This window comes from Panthera pardus, unplaced genomic scaffold (genome assembly GCF_024362965.1).
Source record: "Panthera pardus isolate Hobbes unplaced genomic scaffold, ASM2436296v1 HiC_scaffold_20, whole genome shotgun sequence".
Classification (NCBI taxonomy): domain Eukaryota; kingdom Metazoa; phylum Chordata; class Mammalia; order Carnivora; family Felidae; genus Panthera; species Panthera pardus.
The window spans coordinates 8,518,092-8,538,945 of record NW_026526766.1 but is presented as its reverse complement, the minus strand read 5'-3'; the positions used below and the strand labels follow the sequence as shown (position 1 = coordinate 8,538,945).

The 20,854-nt window shown below is 43.5% G+C and overlaps 1 protein-coding gene across 4 annotated transcripts in view; it reads right to left on the bottom strand.

The window, feature by feature from the left end:
- The window catches only part of PUM3 (pumilio RNA binding family member 3), a 335,654-nt gene that overhangs the window by 27,139 nt on the left and 287,661 nt on the right, over nucleotides 1–20,854 (bottom strand). For 2 of the 4 annotated variants that reach the window (XM_053907767.1, XM_053907768.1), the window contains 9 exons: nucleotides 10,875–10,966; nucleotides 9,343–9,561; nucleotides 6,475–6,610; nucleotides 5,797–5,872; nucleotides 4,459–4,552; nucleotides 4,129–4,195; nucleotides 2,735–2,909; nucleotides 1,739–1,842; nucleotides 645–723 (listed from right to left, as the gene is read on the bottom strand). In XM_053907767.1, the coding sequence (XP_053763742.1) occupies nucleotides 645–723; nucleotides 1,739–1,842; nucleotides 2,735–2,909; nucleotides 4,129–4,195; nucleotides 4,459–4,552; nucleotides 5,797–5,872; nucleotides 6,475–6,610; nucleotides 9,343–9,561; nucleotides 10,875–10,966 (1,042 nt within the window). Of the gene's footprint in view, nucleotides 1–644; nucleotides 724–1,738; nucleotides 1,843–2,734; nucleotides 2,910–4,128; nucleotides 4,196–4,458; nucleotides 4,553–5,796; nucleotides 5,873–6,474; nucleotides 6,611–9,342; nucleotides 9,562–10,874; nucleotides 10,967–16,733; nucleotides 16,755–16,801; nucleotides 16,908–20,854 lie in introns of those variants that run through there. The other 2 variants (XM_019463687.2, XM_053907769.1) reach the window with 2 other exon arrangements.

Below are 20,854 nucleotides of genomic sequence, written 5' to 3'. Positions count from 1 at the left end.
TATGAATGTTTAATCTGGCGTATTTGTTAAAAAGCAGTCAGGGTTATTATTTTAGTTACCCCTTACTAATAAAATGAGGACGAGTGGGCAATGTGGTCACGGTTTGATGAGGCAAGCAAAGTTCAGGGAAGTAAATGATGAATTCTCATTTGTATTCCCATCGCTGACCTGAAGGGCAGTACAAATTACCTTCCCTCTCTGTTCCTTACCTTCTATCATATGAGGTCCAGTCTCTCATGGTCCATTTAGTTTTACATGAATGTCCTCCCCTAACCTTTTCACATCGACGTGAATTTTGTATCAGCACGGTGAATTTCAAACTACTTGAATGCCGAGTATCTATCCGTTAATTTTCAGTGTGGTTAGCTGGAGGACCGGCTTATAATTAAAGTAAGTATCTGGCTTATAATTAAAATATAAAAACCCAACAAAATTCATAAAACTACAGTCAATTCCACAGTCTTCTGGCAAATATCTAAAGGGAATTGGTAGACTCGTTCAAAGGGAGTTTAGTGCCTTATCTTCTCTAAATAAGGAAACAACTCTTTAAAATTTCCAAAAGACAATGTCCATTAAAGCAGTGTTTTACATTTTAATGTGGCTCTTCCTCTATGTTTGGTAAAAAACTAAAGGCAAGAACTTACTGATCTTAGCTTGGCAGGTGCGTAGGTAAAGAAGTCCAAGAATACTTTATGCACCAATGAGTGCTTAATCACAGCTTCCCTGAAAGACAGACAAGGAGAAGAGAATATGTCAGATCTGGCACTACAATAATAGGGACACAGATAACCTCAGTCGTCCTAAAATAATCAAAGCAAGTAAAATGGTTTTAGAAAATGTTGTCTGTCACAAGACAGAGTGCATCTTTTCAGTAATACACTAAGAATTAAAAACGACGACAACAACAACAACAAACAACAAACTTTTAGATGATAAAAATCTTTTAGTGTCGTCCACTAGAACCAAAACCAGAGCACAAATGTCTAGTATCTCTAGAGGAAATCATCATTCCAAATAACTTTCTCCCATCTTCAACAAGGACATCTACATTTTCTTACCCAACAATGGACTTGTGATTAGGAATCCCTATGTGCATCTATTTTTTTATAGCTATTTTCTTTCTGTCAAGCGCCCTTCACAACGCTTAGTTCCATAAAATAATCCTAGCACAATTAAAACGTGAATAGAAGGGAACAGTATCAGTGACCTCAACAACACCGCATCGATCTAAGCTTCTTAGCGAGACACGTCTGAATTCAGACGTACGGTGGAGGCTCACGGTCAAGGCACCAAAGACCTGGAGCTGATAAGAAGTATCTACGCAGCTGGCAAACACGTGCGGCCTTTATGGGCAAAGCACTGCTTCTGAGTGTTTTGGAAATATTAACCCATTTAATCTTCATAATCCTCCTCAGAACATGTACTACTATTATCCCAAATCTTGTAGATGTGGAAAGTGAGGCACACAGAGGTTAAGTTATTCAACGTCACAGCTAATAATTGAGAGGGGCACCAGGATTCACAACCAGGCAGTTTGGGTCGCAAAGGATACCCCTTAACCACTCCACTATGGTACAAACTCCAGGGAGGCCATATGCCCGCGCATTTAAGTTTTATGATCCAATTCAAATAATTGAATCTATTTGGGTAACTATCTACCTTTCCTCTGCAAGGGTTATAGAACAATTTCTTCCTTCGAATGCCATCTGTTAAGAAAAGACAAAAATAGCTTTCTTACTTTTGGGCCATTGGAGTTAGAATCTGCTTCATTTCATCCATGATAAGCTCTAGCTTTTCGGGCTGTACCTCTAATACTTTGTCCAGAGTTGGGTGATCCGTAGACTGCAATGAGAAAAAAAAAAAAAATCAAACTCCTTTAAATTTAATCGAGTTTCTTCAACATCACAGCAAAGACAAATCAATTATAGTTATTTTAAATAAACTCAATATAAATTTCCGATTTCCCATATTCACATAACGAACGCCCCGCTGTAGATACCCTCACAGAGTAACCTGATTTTCTGGTTCCCACTCTATACACCCATCAACGTATTTAAACAACCGTCCAACTCAGCCAGTCAACAGGCACCTTACCTAGCACGTACTTCATCGTAAGATCAGGTAGTCAGCTCACAAATTCTTGCCACCATGGATATTCCCAGAGTGACAGTTACAAAAGAAACGAGCTAGGAGCTGGACCTGACTGGGGGAAGCAATCTCTGGAGAGAGATGGGCGCATTTAGGTCCCAAGGTCTGAAATAGACCCTTTCATCGTCCTAGTCCCCTTATTGGCCTCTAATGGATTCAACCCTGTACCGTGCCCAAGGCTGGTTCTCTCTACTCCCTTTCCTCCCTGGATTCCACCTAGAGAAGGACAGTCCACACACAGGAAGAAACACAGAAGGCAGCTACAGGGAGCCCGATACACGTGAGCCCGAGCTGGTTAGGGGGTGGTTACAAAACTCTGCTAGCTATGAAAGAGACCTCTACCTCAGTCCAGCAGAAACGGATGTCCTGAAGCATTACGCAGGGAACTCGGGAGAGAGGAACAGTGCAGTCTAATTTAAAGGGGATTCAGACATCGTGCCCCGGAAGAAAGGGAAATGGAAGTCTGATCATTTGCTCATTGCACCAGAGACAAAATAATCCAAGAGAACGAAGGGTAGGAGAGTCTCTTAATGGACCAGACAAAGCAAAAATAGAACATTCTGAGACCAGGGCACTGGAAGGTCACCTTGTAGAGCTGAAACGTGTTCCCGTAGAGCTCCTCCGTCAGCATGTTCCTCTGCTCCAAGACGGCCCTGTCATTGTACGCGTACTCCACGATGGAGGATGCCTCCGTGTGCCGCAGCATCTTCCTCACGTGCCCTTTGAAACTTCTCATGATCTCTGCAATCTGCGGCTTACTCCTAAAGCCGGGGATGGCGGGAGAACATCGGCGACAGGAGGAGGAAGTGGGGCGGCCACAAAACCCAACTTCTCCTGAAACCGGCCCATTAGAACGCGGGGCGGCCCACCTGGGGCAGGAGAGCCACCCGCCTCGTCCAACCCCCCCCCCCCCCCCCCCCGCCATTATCCCTTATTGGCCTTGTCCTCTCCCCCCTCCCCCAGCTCCCAGCCTGCTCAGGAGCCAACTTGCTCCTGGCCACTGAGACCTGACTTTGCCAGGCAGCTGAAAGATCCTGAGCAAGTTACTTGAATTCTGTGACTCAGCTTCTTTGGTCACGTCACAGACAGAACATGGTCGAGGTGAGAGGTGAATGACTTAAATGCACAGAGAACTGTGGCCAGCACTCTGTTCCTAGCGCCAGGAGCCCGTATTAAACTGTTCGGCATGAAAAAGTAGGGGAGACGGACAGAAAGGGAAGGTGAAAGACCAAGAGGCCAGGAAACAGGATTGTCTAATTGAAACAGGACTTCAGGGCGCCTGGGTGGCTCAGTCAGTTAAGCGTCTGACTCTTAATTTTAGCTCAGGTCATGATCTCGAAGCTTCATGGGTTCAAGCCCCACACAGGGCTCCATGCCAATGCTATGGAGCCTGCTTGGGATTCTCTCTCTCCCTCTCTCTGCCCCTCCCCACTTGTGCTGTCTCTGTCTCTCTCAAAATAAACAAACTAAAAAAAAAAAAAAGGACATCATTATAAGTATTTACGTTACATTCTAACATGATCAAGCAGCTGATAATTATAGGCAGAAACACATTTTTTGAAAATTCTGTCAACTGAACTTTTCTATGGTTAGCACATCTGGGCACATGGTGCTCAAACAGAGAAGTCAGGGCAAGCTGCAATTCCAGCTACTTTAGGAAGTGTTCCCATCTGGACGTTCCCTAACCTACTGACCCCGCCGGGCCTCCTCCCCTTCCCCTCCCAGCCCTGCACCTTCTAAATGCGGGTAATGAATTCTAAGCTAATCATTCAATTTCTCTTCTTCCAGGACGTCAAAATAAGAGTGGAGAAGGCAGTATCATCATTCACATTACTTGGATAATTGTTTTTCACACCATGCTCCCCAGCAACACGACAAGCATCTGCCCCGGGCTGGTGATTATGATCCCAGACCAAGTGCCCAAGTGTTGTCCACGCCTTTAAAAGACTAACGACAATATATGTTATAAACAAAACTCACCCGTACATGAGAAATTTCTTAACAATATTTCTGGAATACTTAGCTTTACTCAATTGGACAAAATCATCTGAAAAACAAAATACATTATCATGAGCTGACAAGCTCACGTCAGCCCTCCAGTATCAGAGAACTGTGTAAACACACAATCCTGGGAACAAACAACTCTCTTACTCACCCCACGCAAAGAACCCATAGAAACAAAAAGAAGTCCTGCAGAGAACACATTGCTTCCCCTCAACAAGGATGATTTTCCAGGGCAGTCCCAGGTATCTCCAGAGAAAGTGACTTACTGTAAAGCATCACGATTAATCTCTAACAGAAGAAACCTACCTCGCAGCTCCTCAAAAGCCTGTTTTCGCTGTTCTTCGTTACCATACTGAATGTAACACTGGATCACACGAGTGGAGTCATGAGCAAATGCCATCTGCAGGGAAGACAGTTCGGGCTGTTAGAAGGATCTCTCCGAAGAGTTCTATCCAGCACTTCTGTTTTGCTACTTTCCTTCCCCGGAACGAGGGAGGGTCTTCATGGACAAAATCAAACCTAGGTTACTCGGGAGCAGAAATGCTCGTTTTAATTGTACAAAATGACATTCCTTGGTTCTGCCGCTTACCGTCCAACACTGGGACAGATTTAACCATCTTGCAAGATTCCTATCATTATAATTAAAAACAAAGCAAATCAAACCAAACCTCTTTAATGGTTATACATACTATTATTTCTCACGGCTCTGAAAGTTACTTTGCCTAAAGGAAATTTTCCAATTCAAAAATTTTATTATTCTGTGATTTTTCTGTTTACGTAAGTGATCTAAGAATGTCTGGCCTTGGCAACATAAGGTATAGATAGAAGACTGATCTAAAAGCCTTGCTACACGAGTAGCAAGTCATTTTTTGACTTGTTGGAACTAAAAAATTTTAAAGCCAGAATGAGCAACAAATAAAAAGCACTATTAAAGTAGACTGGTGGGGCGCCCAGGTGGCTCAGTTGGTTAAGCATCTGACTTCAGCTCAGATCATGATCTTGCGATTCCTGGGTTCGAGCCCCGCCAACGGGCTCTGCGCTGATAGCTCAGAGCCTAGAGCCTGCTTCAGATTCAGTGTCTCCCTCTCTCTCTGCCCCTCCCCTGCTCACACTGTCTCTCTTTCTCTCTCTCTCTCTAGAAAGTAAACATTAAAATAAGCAAATAACATGGCACAGGAAAGAATCATTTTGCATAACTGATTATTTATGCTTATTGATCCACGAGTCCTGCAGTGAGGATCTGATTTATCCAGTAGTTTTGAGGGGGGCGGAGGTGGTATATGAAATACAACAACTTTTCAGGGTGCCTGGATGGCTCAGTTAAGTGTCTGACTCTTGGTTTCGGCTCAGGTCATGAACTCATGGTTTGTGAGTTCGAGACCCATGCCAGGCTCGTTGATTTACTTTAAGTAAAATTTTTGAAAATGAATTTTTAAAAGATCATTGATATTTTACTAACTCCCCAGGAGTAAGGTCCCTCACTACGAAAGGTTTTATTTACTCGGTATCATAAAAGGTATTTGAAATTTGGGGCCAAATACATTTAAAACCATATCGCGCCTATCGTGAACGGTCACCCAGCCTTTACTGAGAGCGGGCTGGTTTCAGTTGTTACAAATGCCATTACCAGCCTGCCCTACTTACTGTTTTAATCTTCCCTTGAATCAGCTTCTGCAAATCACCCATCAACTTGACTCTCTTTTCTTTGTCACAGTCTTTTCTACAAACGAGAATAAAGGAGGAGGAATCACGGCTGAAGTAAAGACGTTATTTCCAACACAAGAAACTAAAAACCACACCAGGGTACATTCGCCCAGTTAGAGGGATTTTTCTCTCCGGAGGCAGCAGACCTCCGAGGTGAAAATTACTATTCCAGAGCAACCGGAGAAAGGTGATTTTCTCAAAGACAAGAACTCATGTCACAAGGTATAATTTTATGATCAGCTTACATCTTCACGGCCCAAACCTCAAATGTCAAGAAAACAATAAAACAAGTCCAAGAGACCAAAGACTTAAGTATCTCAAAACCTAGCTGGTAGGAAATTGTCCTTCATTTTCTCAGAACTCTCCCAGGAAGAAATTTCCAACCCATTCTAATTCTCATATGTTTTCATAAACATATGTGACATCATCCTATGGATCCCACATGTGTGTGCCGTTGGGCAGACATCTGATACCAAGGTCTCTCCTGGAGCGCTGGGTTCTCCGCGAATACCCCAAGCGCCACGCAGTTACCTTAGGACATCTCGCTATGAACAAGGGGTGCCCACACCCCTCCACCCTCTCAGAAGGACTAACGAAGAGGCCGTCAGGTGGCACTACCGTCGTAAGGTCTCCCAAATCTGCTTCGCACGAACAACGATGTCATAGTTGGTTTTATCACTGAGTTGTCTGCTCTGTTTCAGTTCCTTCTTCTTCTTTTTGAAGTCATCCCACTTCGGTTTCTTGGACGCTGATTCTGGTCAGTAAAGAAATTATTTTCAATTACATTAGTTCCAAGTGCCACAAACCACTACCAGTCAGGTAGACGGGGCAATCACTTATCGGGATCAACACTCCTTGTAAAAACTAAAAGGGGAAAAACGTCGTTCCCTGTAAACTTATACTTTCCTTCACTTTCGGACCAGTTTATACATTGTAAATTTAGTTGAAACCAATCAACCATTCGGTCACCAGCTTTGTACCGATTCTTAACAAGACACCTATTAAGAAAAAAACAAAACCAAAAGGACTATAAAAGGAACTGAAAAGGGTTAAGCTTCTTTTTCAATTATAAAATAAAAATTCTACTTTAAAACACTACAATCATTGGACTTCAGGTATAATCAATTCTTAATGTAAACAAAATTCAGTCCAAACTAAGGGGGGAAAAATTATTAACATTCTCAGTACTCTGAGGGTTGTTATGTACCTTTGAACTTTTACAACAATGCTGTGAGGAGAACACTATTAATATGCCCTTTTTCCCATCAGGGAAACAAAGGCACTAAATAGTTCCGTTCCTTGTCCAAGGTCAGGCACATCCTAAGTGGTAGAACCAGTGGGAACCCGAGAGACCGCTCTCAAACTTCCTGCCCTGCTCCCTCTTACTCAGACCTATGCATAATCAAAATTTCTAAGTCTTCTCCAGAGTAATGCTCTGTAAATCTTGTATCTTCCAATGAGTATTTCGTTTCCTTCAAAATCTAAGGAACTTATCAACTGAATCAAAAAACCCCATAAGGCCTAACAAAGAACAATTTAATAAAACGGGTATTATTTACGCGAGTGTCCTGCAAAGAACCCTTTGGAGAATTACTGACTTCTAAACCTCTCCCCTTCTCGGATTGGAAAATGCACTCATTTATAAAACACCTAGAAAATGCAACAACATCCTATCACCTCAAAACCTACACATTGGCCGGCAACTTCTATTTTCTTCTTGCCATTTCCCTATGCCTGTTTTATATTCATCTTTAAAAATTCCAGATCTTACTGCTTCATTTCAACATTATTATACTGTAAGCATTCTTCCATGAAACGAAATTATTTCTCAAGAACGTAATTTGTAGTAATTTTTAACGGCCCGTACAATTTACGACAATGTATTTAATTATTTCCTTTACTGTTTACTTATTTGTTCCCTGCCTGGTAATCAGAGATGACAGGAAAGAGCGGGCGCGTTTCCCATTCATACTAGGTGCACTGTTCGTGGTGCACTGTATAGAAGAAGGCAAGGGCTGCTCCGGAGCTCGTGTAATTCCACAAAGCTCTGGGCGCCCTTGACACCTGCCACACTAGGTTGCAACACACGTTCACAACTTCCGGGATCTCTGGCACCCAACCTCCCTCAGTTGCCGATATAAAAACATGAGAAAACCCAATCAGAGTCAGGAGCCGATCTCCCACAGCAGAAGGCACCAGGGACACAGGTCTTCACGTGAGCAGGCACGTGTTCAAAATGCGGTGGCGAGAACTCTAGCAGGGAAACAGACTTAGCACCTGCTAGAGAGGCTACGAGAAACAGCAGCTGGGGGGGGGGGGGGCAGGGTGGAGAGAAGGATGAAGAGACAGGGATGGAGAGAAAACATGCGTGCTGGAGCATAAAGGGATCCTGCCAGCCGAATGAGAAACAATGGGATTTCCCTTCCTTCTTCCGTCCCCACCTCCCCGTCCCCCTCGTGGGCGGTCCTCCACATCTGTCCCCACCTCCCGTCCCCCGGTGAGCAGTGCTCCACAGAGCAGAGCCAGGACCCGGGCTGGGACACCAGACTCAGAAGGCTCCCCGCAGTGGTCTCAGCTGGCAGCAAAGGAGCTGTATTAGGAGCTGCCATGGTGAAGAGAATGAGGACACTGGAGATCCTCGTGATGCTGCAGAGAAGGGTGCACATCTGTCAGCACATGACATCCGGGAACAGCTTGTCTGAGGCCAGGACCAAACCACGCACAAGTGGAGGAAGGTGGGGGGGGGGGGGGGTTCGCCCTGAACAACAGCCAGCAGAGCTCTGGGTGAGGAACCATCCCTCGAACATAACGACGAAGAGAACGATTTGTTTCAAGGGGCACAGGAGCCCTGCCAACGCTTTCAGCAGTCAGCAGCTGGTCCTGAGTCTCAACCTGCCATGTGTCCACTACGATGGCCGTGCCCCGTCTCCAGAACCGTGCACCAGATCCAAGCCACCAGGTGGGCGGACTCTGTTAGACGGGCCCAAGCTCCCAGAGGGCAGGCTCTACACGCCTCCTGTTGACCAAGGCATCCTTAGCCAAGGGAGATACTGAGCTGAAACACACTGGTTCTTTAAGCTTCTATGTTGCTTATTCGGGGCCTATACCCTTACTGATTGTTACACTTTTTCGTCCCCATCTCCTGGCAAGGTGAGTAGAAAACTCACATGTTTCTTGGTTGAACCATTCAATCAATCAGTAAAATCTGGCCTACAGAAAGGGACGTTTCACTGAGGTTCTACTGCAGAAAGCTGTCACAGCTCAGCTGAACTCCATGGCCAGGATAACTGAGCAAGGGCCTAGGAGATTAGGCACTCCAAGCACCAGAAGACAACTGTGCCCAGGGAAGGTGCTTTCTGGTGTTTATCTAACCCCACGTACTCCCCACCCCAAATGCTGCCTATCAAGGAAGAATGGAAGGTCTCTACCAATGGCACAATGGTGTCCACAGTCCACAAAGACGATGCTCAAGGAACCAGTGCTTACCATCACTTTTACCATCCGCCTGGAATTTTCTCTTCCTGTTGAATTTATTTGCCTGCTGGAATTTGTTCTTTGGTATTTTATCCCCTTGCTGCTTATTTTTGAACTGCTTTACACCTTTTTTCCCGGGTTTTGTGGCACATTTCTCGAAGTTCTTAGGTGTGATTTTAGGTCCACCTTCCTTGACAACTTTTCTTGGAAAGGTCTTTGACGAACCAGAATCTAGGGACAATAATAATTATGAGAGTTCAGGGATCTGGAGCCTAGATCTCTTTTATCCACTGGGCTGTGTTTGTTACACAAAAGAACACGCTCTTTAGAGAAATACACTTTGTCTTACTCTTAAATATGGAGAATAGAATTTTTTAAAAAATCAAAACACAATTTTAAAGCTTTTTCTGATTTATAAAATTAGAATACATGTTCACTAAAGAAAATCGACAAAGTAGGGAAATGCATAATAAAAATTATCTACAAACTCTACAGATAAACCACTGTTGTAAGTCACACGTATTTCTGCTTTAAGCATATAATTAAATAATATGACATTTTATTTCTATCTCCTGTATTCTACTTTAACGACACCTTGTCATTCAAATCCTCATACGTTATTTTCAGCGGTTCAATAACATAATAGGGGGTCTAATAAAATGAACACTTAAAATTTAGAAAGTATATATGTTACGGGTACTGGGTGGCTCAGTCCTCAGTTGGTGAAGGGTCCAACTCTTGATTTTGGCTCAGATCATGATTTCACAGTGGTGAGATAGAGTCCTATGTTGGGCTCTGCACTGGGCATAGAGCCTGCTTGGGATTCTCTCTCTTCACCCCCCTCACCCCTCTCTCTCTGCCTCTCCCCAAAGAAATAAATAAACTTCAAAAAAAGGAGAAAGTATGTATTAAATGATGTATCAAATTTAAAGGTTATTTTTTTTTAACTTAAGGACGTTATTATTTTATTAAATATCACATTGAATTAAAGACATTAATTTTTCCAAATTTCTAACTTTGAAAAAAGTTTTTCAAAGCCCATGATACAGGTATTTGATAAAAATCTTTGGCTAACTAAGCTTGCAAACTAAGTACCTCACAAACGAGATGAATCACTTAGGCATGGACAGAGTCCCTGACTATTCCCTTCTGCAACACTGACACCTGATGGCGTAATAGCGACTTCACATCCAGAGATCTGGAAGCCGGAGGTCAGCCGGGTTACCAGTAGCAGGCATTGCTCAGGCACAATTTCTCAAACACGAACATAAAATGTTGCGGTAAATTAATGACAACAATGAGGCAGCAGCATCCGCAGCTGAGATCAGGGGTCTTCCGTGAAGAGAGCACCCCGATTTTACTGGCAATGTCTTAAATGTCTTAGTTTCACGGGGAACTCGCAAACTCGGACACAAGAACTCGTACTTCCCCCTAATCCTAACCCGGGAATACAGACCCACATCTGCTCTAGGCCCCCTCATCCCACCACCCCCTCCCTCCGGTTACAAGGGACACGGCCACATGGTTTGGGAGGACTATCTTACCACTGTTTTTATGAAATATGTTTTTTTCTTGTGAGGTCTTCACATCTTTTCCTGTGATTTTTTTTTTCCCTTTAACTTCCATTGTAGCACTTCTGGAAGACAAAACAAAACCCAAAAGGGATCACTGGATTGCTCTCACCCAGTAAGGGTCATCAATCAAGCCACATTTAGTCCTTGGATTTCATGGATGCAGGACAAATCACCTGGACAGACCATGGGTCAACAAGTCCAGGGACTACGCAGTCACGGTTTCTAAGATTTTAAAAGTAGAAATGACAAGGTACCAACACAAAAATTAAGAACATGTACACCTAGCGTGTGATGTACGTGGAGGCAACACATTAGCAATAATTCTGGGTAAAAACAGACCATGACATTTAATATGACACAAGTGTCAGTGTTTGTGTTTCTTATAACTTAGGAAGACTGTGTGATGAGAAACTGACAGGGATGCCTAGGTGGCTCAGTCAGTCAAGCGTCTGACTTCGGCTCAGGTCATGATCTCACATTCATGAGTTCGAGCCCTGCGTCGGGCTCTGTGCTGACAGCTCGGAGCCTGGAGCCTGCTTTGGATTCTGTGTCTCCCTCTCTCTCTGCCCCTCTAAGCTCATGCACTCTCTAACATTAAACAGATTTTAAATAAATAAACATTAAAAAAAAAATAAACTGACAATATCGTCATGTGGATTTCTTGGTTTCCATCCTAAAAAGTCCAGAACAAAAAATAGATTGCACTCAACCATATATTCAAATTTAACGAAAGAAAATCAAAGTTACCTACAAGTTCCCTATGTATACCACTGTAGCTAAAACAAAGACTAACTTCAAATGCTTAATTTGCTATTCTTTTAGAAGCAACCAGTAATTTTCTCAGTGATCTCCAAAGTAAGTTTATGTTGGGATATTCAATATTTCATTTGGAAGAAATCTAACAGGTCACTTCCGGGTCCAGAGAGCTCACTATACACAGGGCATGCAACAGATAACCCCTTGATTACCCGAGGCTCCTGAAAGCTCAGAGAATATGTCAAGAGCAAATGTCACTTGCCTATTTCTCTACCTTCCAAAGTTGTACATTTATTTCTAAAGTTCTGACGTTGACGCTCTAGAGTAGACGTTAGAAATTCCTAGACAATACCAGATATTCCTAAAACAAGAATTTTCTACTCAAGAAGAACTAATTTTGCAAGATTATTAACGGGTATAAGAAAAAAGAAGCGTTCAGGGGCGCTTGGGTGGCTCATTTGGCTAAGCGTCCGACTTCAGGTCACGATCTCACTGTGGGTTTGAGCCCCCTGTTGGGCTCTGTGCTGACAGCTTGGAGACCAGAGCCTGCTTCAGATTCTGTGTCTCCCTCTCGCTCTCTGCCCCTCCCCTGCTCACTTTCCCTGTCTCTGAAAAATAAATAAACGTTAAAAAAAAAAAAAAAAGGGTTCAAAGATGGCATGTATTTGAGAAATAGTGAATTAAATGAAAATAATTAGGCTTTTTAAAGAAAGGCTTTTCAGATTCTTTTCATTTGCTAATTTAAGCCATCAATCACCAAACACAGGCTAAAGTAGGAAAGATTTTTCCAACCCTAATTGAGTCCCTTTTTCTTGAAACATCTCAAGGGACCAGTAAGGTTGCAAAGAACTCTCTGGAAAGTGCAGCTGACTTCAGTCTTTCCTATTATAATTCTGAAAAATGGAGGGCCCCTGAATTACTCTGTTTCCTTAGGTCATTCATTGGTTAACTGTGGGCTCATTTCAGCACTTGGCTGCTTTATCACGATGACGCTTGTATCCCTTATTCTGTGCTGCTGTTGGTCTAAAAATGCAGACATTTATATATTTTCTCTGTACATTTGTTTTCACCGTTCATTTTGAAATAGTTTTCGTTTTACACAAGAGTTTGGAAAGAGAAACCGAATGTTCTAGTCCACTCCTCCGACGTTAGCATCTTACCACAGCACTTTGTCAAAACTGAGAGAGGATCAGCACAATACTATTAACTTCGGATTCTGCCCGTCCTTCCGGACCAGGATCCACGGTAGTTAGTCATCAGGTCTCCTTAGTTTCCACCAACCTGTGACAGTGTCTCGCTCTTCTTTCTCATGACCGAGATGCTACTCAAGAGTACTGGTCACTGTGCACAATACTCTCCTTTGGGGTTTGCCTGAGATTTGCTGGTGATCGGACTGGTGTGGATCTTTCTGAAGAGTATCACAGAGCTAAGTGCCCTTCTCATCAGGTCACAGTGGTACTGACTGGCATTACGTCTACCAATGATATTTTTAATTCTTCTGCAGGGAGAAGTGTGTCCCTTCTTCATTTACTTATTTAATCACGTATTTACATCAAGATGGCCTCGCACGCATTTTACTCCTTGGGTTCGAACCCAATCCTATAGTTGCTTCGTTGCTCAAACTGCGCCAGCTGTGGCCAGCGGGAAATCTCAGAGGCTGCTTCGGTCTTTGCGACGTGACCCATCCGGTTGGTTTCCCACGCCCTTACCTCCTGGCACTTGTGCCAAGTTCATCCTGCAACTTCCCTGCACTGGCCCTGAAACCAGCCACTTCTCCAAGGAACCCTGGTTCCTTTTATTGAGAATGGCAGGATCTGAGCGCGAGGCGCACTTGACGTCACTGCTTCTAGGGCTTTGCACCAGACGGGGCTGGTGATACCCAGGTCCGTATACCAGCGTCTGTGGACGCGGGAGCCTGCATTTCTTTGTCTATCTGGTAAGTAAGTTCACACTAACGTCTCCAACTCTAATCAAGCGCCACAGGGTTCATTCTGGTCTTCCCCTCTTCCCTTGTCACTTTTTTCTCTTGACAGGGAGAAACTTGCCACCAGTGATCTGCGTAGCACATGTAGTTTCAGAATGCCACACCGTATGCCCATGGGAAACGAACTTCCCAACTCCACCACAGTTTATTGACAACTTTCTCCCCCCCCCCCCAACAGTATCCATTTACAGTACTGTTTTTCAAAATTACTTAGGTCAACTTCCCCCACCACTCCCTTCAGTGAGGTCATTTTATAGGTTTGTACAAGTTAGATTTAGTTTTCGCGGTCTGCATTCCATTTCCAGACACGACGGCTGACTTTCTTGCACCCGCAGTCAAGCTCACTCTTTGGTGGAGGGCGCTGATTCTGACAAATGCAGAGTCCTGTCTCCTCCACCAAAGTGCATTAGGGTACTGTTTTAACTCCAGAAAGTCCCCAGGGGAGCCCCTCTGCCATCGTCCCCTCCTGGCTCTCGTGGCAATCACTGATCTGTTTTCCGTCCCTCTGGTTGCACCTCTTTTCAAACAGGTCGTATAAACAAAGTCAAGCTGCATGTAGATAGCCTTTTGGGTCTTACTTCTTTCACTTGGCAGGATGCATTTGCTTGGGGAGCCTGTACCATCACAGCTAATCAGCACCTTTCTTTGGCTTTCGGAACTGTCTCCTCTTTTTCCCCTTCTGCTATTCCCCATTCAGGCTCTGTATCTCTTGCTCAGCTTGGTTTTTGCTGTTGGATCCCAGCTGCTGTGATCCACTCTCCGCTGCCTGATCTACAAAGTCACCAATTTCGTACCATCTCGCTGCTCCAACAGCTTCAAAAGTTTCCTAACTGACAACACGAAATACTTCAAACCGTCATCCAAAATTTAGTCCTAACATACCCTCATCACAAACAACACACCCAAGCCAAACGTCTTCAAACTTTAAAGCCATTCTATCAAATATTAACCCTACCCACCCTTCAAATCCAGCTTAAATGACAACTTTTTTTTTTTGGTTTATTCATTTTTGAGAGAGAGGGAGAGCAAGAGAGAGAGAGAGAGAGAGAGCACGCACTCGCACAAGAGAAAGAGCAAGCACGGGAGGGATAGAGAAAGGGGGAGAGAAAATCCCAAGCATGCTCAGGGCAGTCAGCGCAGGGCCCAACACAGGTCTCAAACTCACGAACAGGGGGGTTACGACCTCAGCCAAAACTCAAGAGTTGGACGCTTAACTGAATGAGCCACCCATATGTCCTTAAATGAATTTATTATTTCTTCTCCACACGCCTACCTTCTTTCCCAAATGATTCTCATTCTTAATCCTTTCTGGCACATTTTGATGGCCTTCTTACAATTTCACACCTTGGACTTGAAACATACTGCATACCTATACACTCTGTGCTAGAAAGCTACTGCGTTGAATAAAATAGATGAAAAAGAAATTCAAAGTGGTGGAGTAGAAGCAAACAAAATTAAAACACAACATAATCGGGGCGCCTGGGTGGCTCAGTTGGTTAAGCATCGACTTCAGCTCAGGTCATGATCTTGTGGGTTCGTGGGTTTGAGCCCCACGTCCGGCTCAGGGCTGGCAGCTCAGAGCCTGGAGCTTGCTTCGGATTCTGTGTCTCCCTCTCTCTCTGCCCCTCCCCTGCTCACACACTCTCTCTCTCAAAAATAAGTAAAACATTAAAAGGTTTTTTTTTAAAAAAAATAATAAAACACAACATAACTGTTACAACTGAATCACATATAAAGCGTTCAAAAAGCCACAGAGCTAAGAGGCCAATTTTGCCTTGTGGAATGAAACAGCAAAGATTTTCCAGGCACAGAAGGGCAAGTGACTGATCCCACCCTCTCAACAAGCTTAGCAATGAACTATGAAAGAGGTAAACCTTCAATATGCAACCTCCAAATAGGGGTATTTCTCAAGTGTCCCCCTCTCTCTCCACATTCCTCCCTAAGTGATCTCATCCAATCCCATGGCTTTCTATGCTGAGAACTCCCAAATTACTTCCCACTCAGAACTGCTCCTTGGGTTCCAGACTTGTGTATCTAACTGCCTCCCTGACACCTTGGTTTACGTGTCTTACAGGCACTTCAGCCTTAATAAGTCCAAAATAAATTCTTCAACTATAACTCCACTGCAAAACACCCCCAAAGAAAAACATCCTCATCTAATCCACCCCACCCTATTTTTGCCATCTCAGCCAGCCACACATCATCTCAGGAGAACCTAAGAGTTACCCTTGACATTTTGCTCTCCCTGGTTTGCTATGTTCAATCCTTCCATAAATTCTTTTGACACCGCCTTTAAAAATACTTCCAACTCGTCAACTTCCACCTCCACTACCACCCACCTAATGGAAAACACCAATACTTTTCAATGATATACTCAATAATAATCGAAATTGTAGACAATTCCTAAAGAGAACCTAGGTCAACCAGGTGTCTTCCTTACGAGCCTCCAATGTTTTCTGCAAATGAGAACAGAAACGGGTTTCCCCACTGTATAGAAATCGAATCTCAACCACTCATCACGGCCTTTAAAGCCTTACAGAACCGCGGCCACGCTACTCCTCTAACTTTATCTTGTATCGCTGCACTCCGAGTTCACATTGGTCCCCTTTCTCTAGCTGCCACCGCAAGGACTTAGCCCAAGTTACTGCCTCTGCTTAAAGTAGTTTTCCCTGGGCTTCCAGATTTCAGAGTTGCCTCTTACGCTTTAGGTATCAGCTTAGAGACCCCTCCAGACTCCCCTATCCTCCACCACGGCACCAAGCTCGTTTCCTTCCTAGCGCTGATAACGTGCAACTACGTTCAGCCTGTACCCTCGGCCCCCAGCGTGCACAGGGTCGAGTGGATGTTTGCCACACACGACAGAAAGGCTGACCGCCACGGGCACGGGCCGGGATCCTAGAAGGAAGGAAGCTCGGGCCAACCCAGCAGCCCTCTCAGGGCAAAGTAAGAGGAGGACAAGTCGTGAACCCGCCCCGGTCGCCAGTCTCCCGTCTCCCCCGACTCTCCCAGAACAGAAAAGGCCACAGAAGACTAGCCAGCGGGTGACAGGCGCGAGCACCTCTACCCTCTGGCGGCTCGGACAGACCCACCCCCTGCAGCTCGGGGAAGGGGGCGAACGAACCCCTCCAGGGGCGGCCGCCGAGGCCGCCGTACTCACCGCACACGTGGGGCCGAGGCGGGCGGGGGCCACGCTCCGCGGCGCCGCTTCCGCTTCCTCGACTTGCCCCGCCCCCAGGCCCGCCTTTTCCTTCCAGCGCAACGGAGCTGGGGTTAAAGGAGAGGCCTTAGCCAGGAAAACGGAAATTCGGCATTTCTATTGGTCCGCTTCCAGCACTTCCTCTGGAGGCGCCACGGCTGCGCCGTGCGCGGGTATTGGCCCTTGACAGGATCCGTAGGGCGATCGCGTATCGCCGGCGCCTGAAAGTGACGTCGTTAACCCTGTCGTTCCCAGGCCCGAGAAAGGAAGGCACCTTCTCGCCCACGCGTCTGTTGTTGAAACGGAGTCCTGGGGTGGCGACTGAGCTAATACCAAAATAATTGATTTTTTTTATTTTAAGAGTGCTTTCATTTGCACCCTCTCTGGTAGTCTAGCCTGAAGGATAAAAGGGTGTTCTCGGAAGTCGGTTTGAATTTTAATCCCGGGTTTTTTCGCTTTGTGGCTTTGGCAAATTACTGTATGTCTCTGAATGTTTGTTACCAGCTCGATAAAATAGAGATCAATAAATCATACATAGCGCTTAGCACAGTGAATGAACCTGGTAAGCGCTCATTAAATGTCATTTTTAACGCCTCCTCGTGTCTCCAGGCTGCATTATCCCATTTTCCACTCTAGGAAATGAGACTATAGTTAGGATATTATCCCCACTTTTCAGCTGGAGAAACTAACACCACATATTTGGTTATGATACTTGTCATTGGATTTAAGACCCTTTGAGATAATACAGGACGATCTCATCCGAAGGTCCTGACTTAAGTGATACGGCAAAGATCTTCTTTTCCCAAATAAAGTCCCTTTAACAGGTTCTGGGGTTTGGGACATAACACACCTTTTGACGACCCGGAAAGTTGAGGAATTAGGACATGATTCCAAGTGTGTGAAGCGTCAGATTTTACTGTCTTGCAAACGACACCATCTCTTGTCCCTTAAGGCATTAGGCTTAAGACGTAATTTTCTAGACTTCCCGAGGGCAGGACTGTCATTATTCACGCACACATCCCACTACTCAGCACATAGCTGTTTAGGAAGTACTTACTGTTTGCCCTAAGTATTATAAGTGTGTTTGCATTTCAGCTCACTTAAGTCTCATAAGAACAACTGCAGTAAGGCCTCTCCCTTCATTTTACGGAAACAAGGGGAAACACAGTAAAGTTGATCGGGTGAGCCTGACTCCAAACTCAACACGACTGCCCCTGGACGGCTTTCCCTAATCCATTGGTTCTCTAGTAAATGCTCAAAAGCAGAGATACACCCTACCACACAATACCTGGAACGGATACATTTTTCTTTGTAAGGCCACAGACAGTGGCACCGCATATCCTCTCAAACACGTCCATGTAAATACCTTAAACATAGACATCAAAACCCTACTTACTATTCATTTGTATTTTCACTAGGGAGGAAAAATAATGATCGCATACCAAAGTCCTAGATTATTACTAATAATGCTATTTATCAAGTCCTTTGTGCTACCAAAAAATGAATTGACTTGAGTCAATTTTGTTTGGAATGAGTCTAAAGCGTCTCCTGTCTTTGCAGAACAGCAACAACAACAACAAAAAAGCTTGTCTATAACCTTGCAATGAACCAAATTAAGCCCATTAATTCTTCAAATATCTAATAATCTAAATGTCAAGCATTAAGAATATGTGTATTCCTACAAGCATAAAATGCTCTTGTTAAATGATAGAGCATGTAACTTAATCAGAACCATCAGACTTGTACACATCTAAGAGGTTTTATAGCACTGTAATTAAGATGCTTGGTACTGGAATCAAATGAATCTGGCTTAGAATCCAAGGTCCATAGGGCCATGGACAAGACAGTTAATTTGTACGGGCCTCGGTTTCTGCTTACATAAAATGAGAAAAGTAGTATTTATCTTTTGAGGTTGCTTACATGACTCAAGAAATAACTGTAAAGTTATTAGCCAGTAGTAAATGTTGAGTGATTCATACCTTGATTTAGGAGAAAGACACAGAGAGAGAACCAAGCTGTATCCATTAGAAATGCTCTTGAGGGCAAGGAATGAAAATTTCCGCTAATAGTGGCTTAAGCGGTAATTTTCTTCACAACAAAAATTCTAAAGGTAGTTTTCTAGTTCAGTGATACAAGTGTCATCAAAGACCCAAGCTCTTTCAATTTCTGGGCTCCGCCACCCTTAGTGTGTTGACTTCTAATGTTCTCACTTGTTGCTTTTATTTATTTTCTCCCTCCATCCCCGTCCTTTGTTCACCCTCAGCCATTCTCCCCCTGAGTGCCCCCTCCCCCACTCTGGCAGCCACCAATCTGTTCTCTGTTTCTATGACCTTGGATTTTTTAGATTCCACACAAAAGTGAAAGCATACCATATTTGTTTTTCTCTGACTTATTTCACTGTTGCTTTCTGAAGCCAGATGTACTCAGTTTCAGGATATATATTAGAGTTTAGGACTAGGAGAATGGGGAAAGGGATGAAATCTACTTTTCCACCCAAATAGGACTCTGTCTTTCTATCCCAGAAGAAAAAAAAACGAGCAGCATTTACCTTCTATTTCAGAGCCCGGAACTGGGTTACATGGCCACCCTCAGGACTGGAAGACCATCAAACATAATGTTAATCATGGCATTTGGATGTAATTATTTTTCCAGTACTCTAGTAAAATTAAAGGTCACTTGGCAAATATGCTTCCATCCAGCAGTAGAGATTTAATCTACAATGTAAACTAATCTGGTTTAAAACTTAAAATAACTGTAGTAAGCTAAAAATTAAAATAATTGTAGTATTCAAGGTGGTGGATCTCAATCTTGGCCACACATCAGAATCACCTGTGGAGTCAAAAAAGCAAAACAAAACAAACCCGTAATGCTGATTTAATTAGTCCGAAGTAGGACCTAGGCATTGAGGATTTTGAAAATTCCCCAGATCGGGCTACCATGTAGCTAAATTAAGAGCCACTCGTTTAAAGAATGGATTTCTAGTTGTTGATTTGATTTCCTAGTTAACTGAGGATTAAACCCTTTAATCTTCTGGTCCTTCCTTTTGCATCACCAGAATTAAAGAATTAAATGTATAATACATTTGTTTCTGGAAGTAGAATGTCTTGGGCATAACTGTATCCTCCTTGCTGCTTGAGGTCGCCATTAGTTATTTAATATTATTATATGTTGAAAATGGCTTAAATTTGAAATATCTACTGTTAAATGTATTCTGAAAGATGTTTGCTTTTTTTTTTTTCAATTCCTCATGATTTTGTGCAATTTTTCTCTTTTTCATAAAAATAAAGTGTTAGGTGTTAGCTCCCACACATCTCCCCTTTCCTAAAATCAGTTCTTTAGAGTTCTAATTAATGGATTTTTAACTAATTGGTGTTGTTTCTCTGCTTCCCAAATGTGTAAGCAGGGATAAAGGGCATGTTATTGATATAAAGCATAAGTGAGATTTTGGCAAAGATCGAGTTTTATTTTCAGGGCCTATTAGAATCACAAATCCATGGAAACGGAACAGTTGCCAACACATTTTCCTTTAGTAAAAAAGCACTGCTTCTGAGTAGAGTGGATTATGTTTTTCAATACCATAGATTTGCTTAAAAGTACACTAATATAGTCCAAACATTAATCGTGCACTCCTAATGTCCTGGTTGCTATCTTAGAAGCACAAAACCGATTTTGTCCTAATTTACTTTCTTTGGTTACACGCTTAAGGGCAGCACGAAAATGACATGACCAAAATAAAAGTTTATCTGACTGTAGTATAAAGTATCACTTTTCATGAAAGATCCTGTCAGCAGGTGATGGAGACATAAAAACCAAAACTAATTAATATCACATAAAGCCCACGAGTTACCATTTATATGTAGAACACTTACAATGCACTATGGTTTTATAAACCAAAACTCCTCAAGCGATGGGGACCAGTTTCAGGTTTTAGCTAGAATGAGAACACTTCACACATTTTTAAGTTTTTGTTTAACTTTTGTTTAAATTTTCTTTATAGGCTCGATAAGAGGTGTT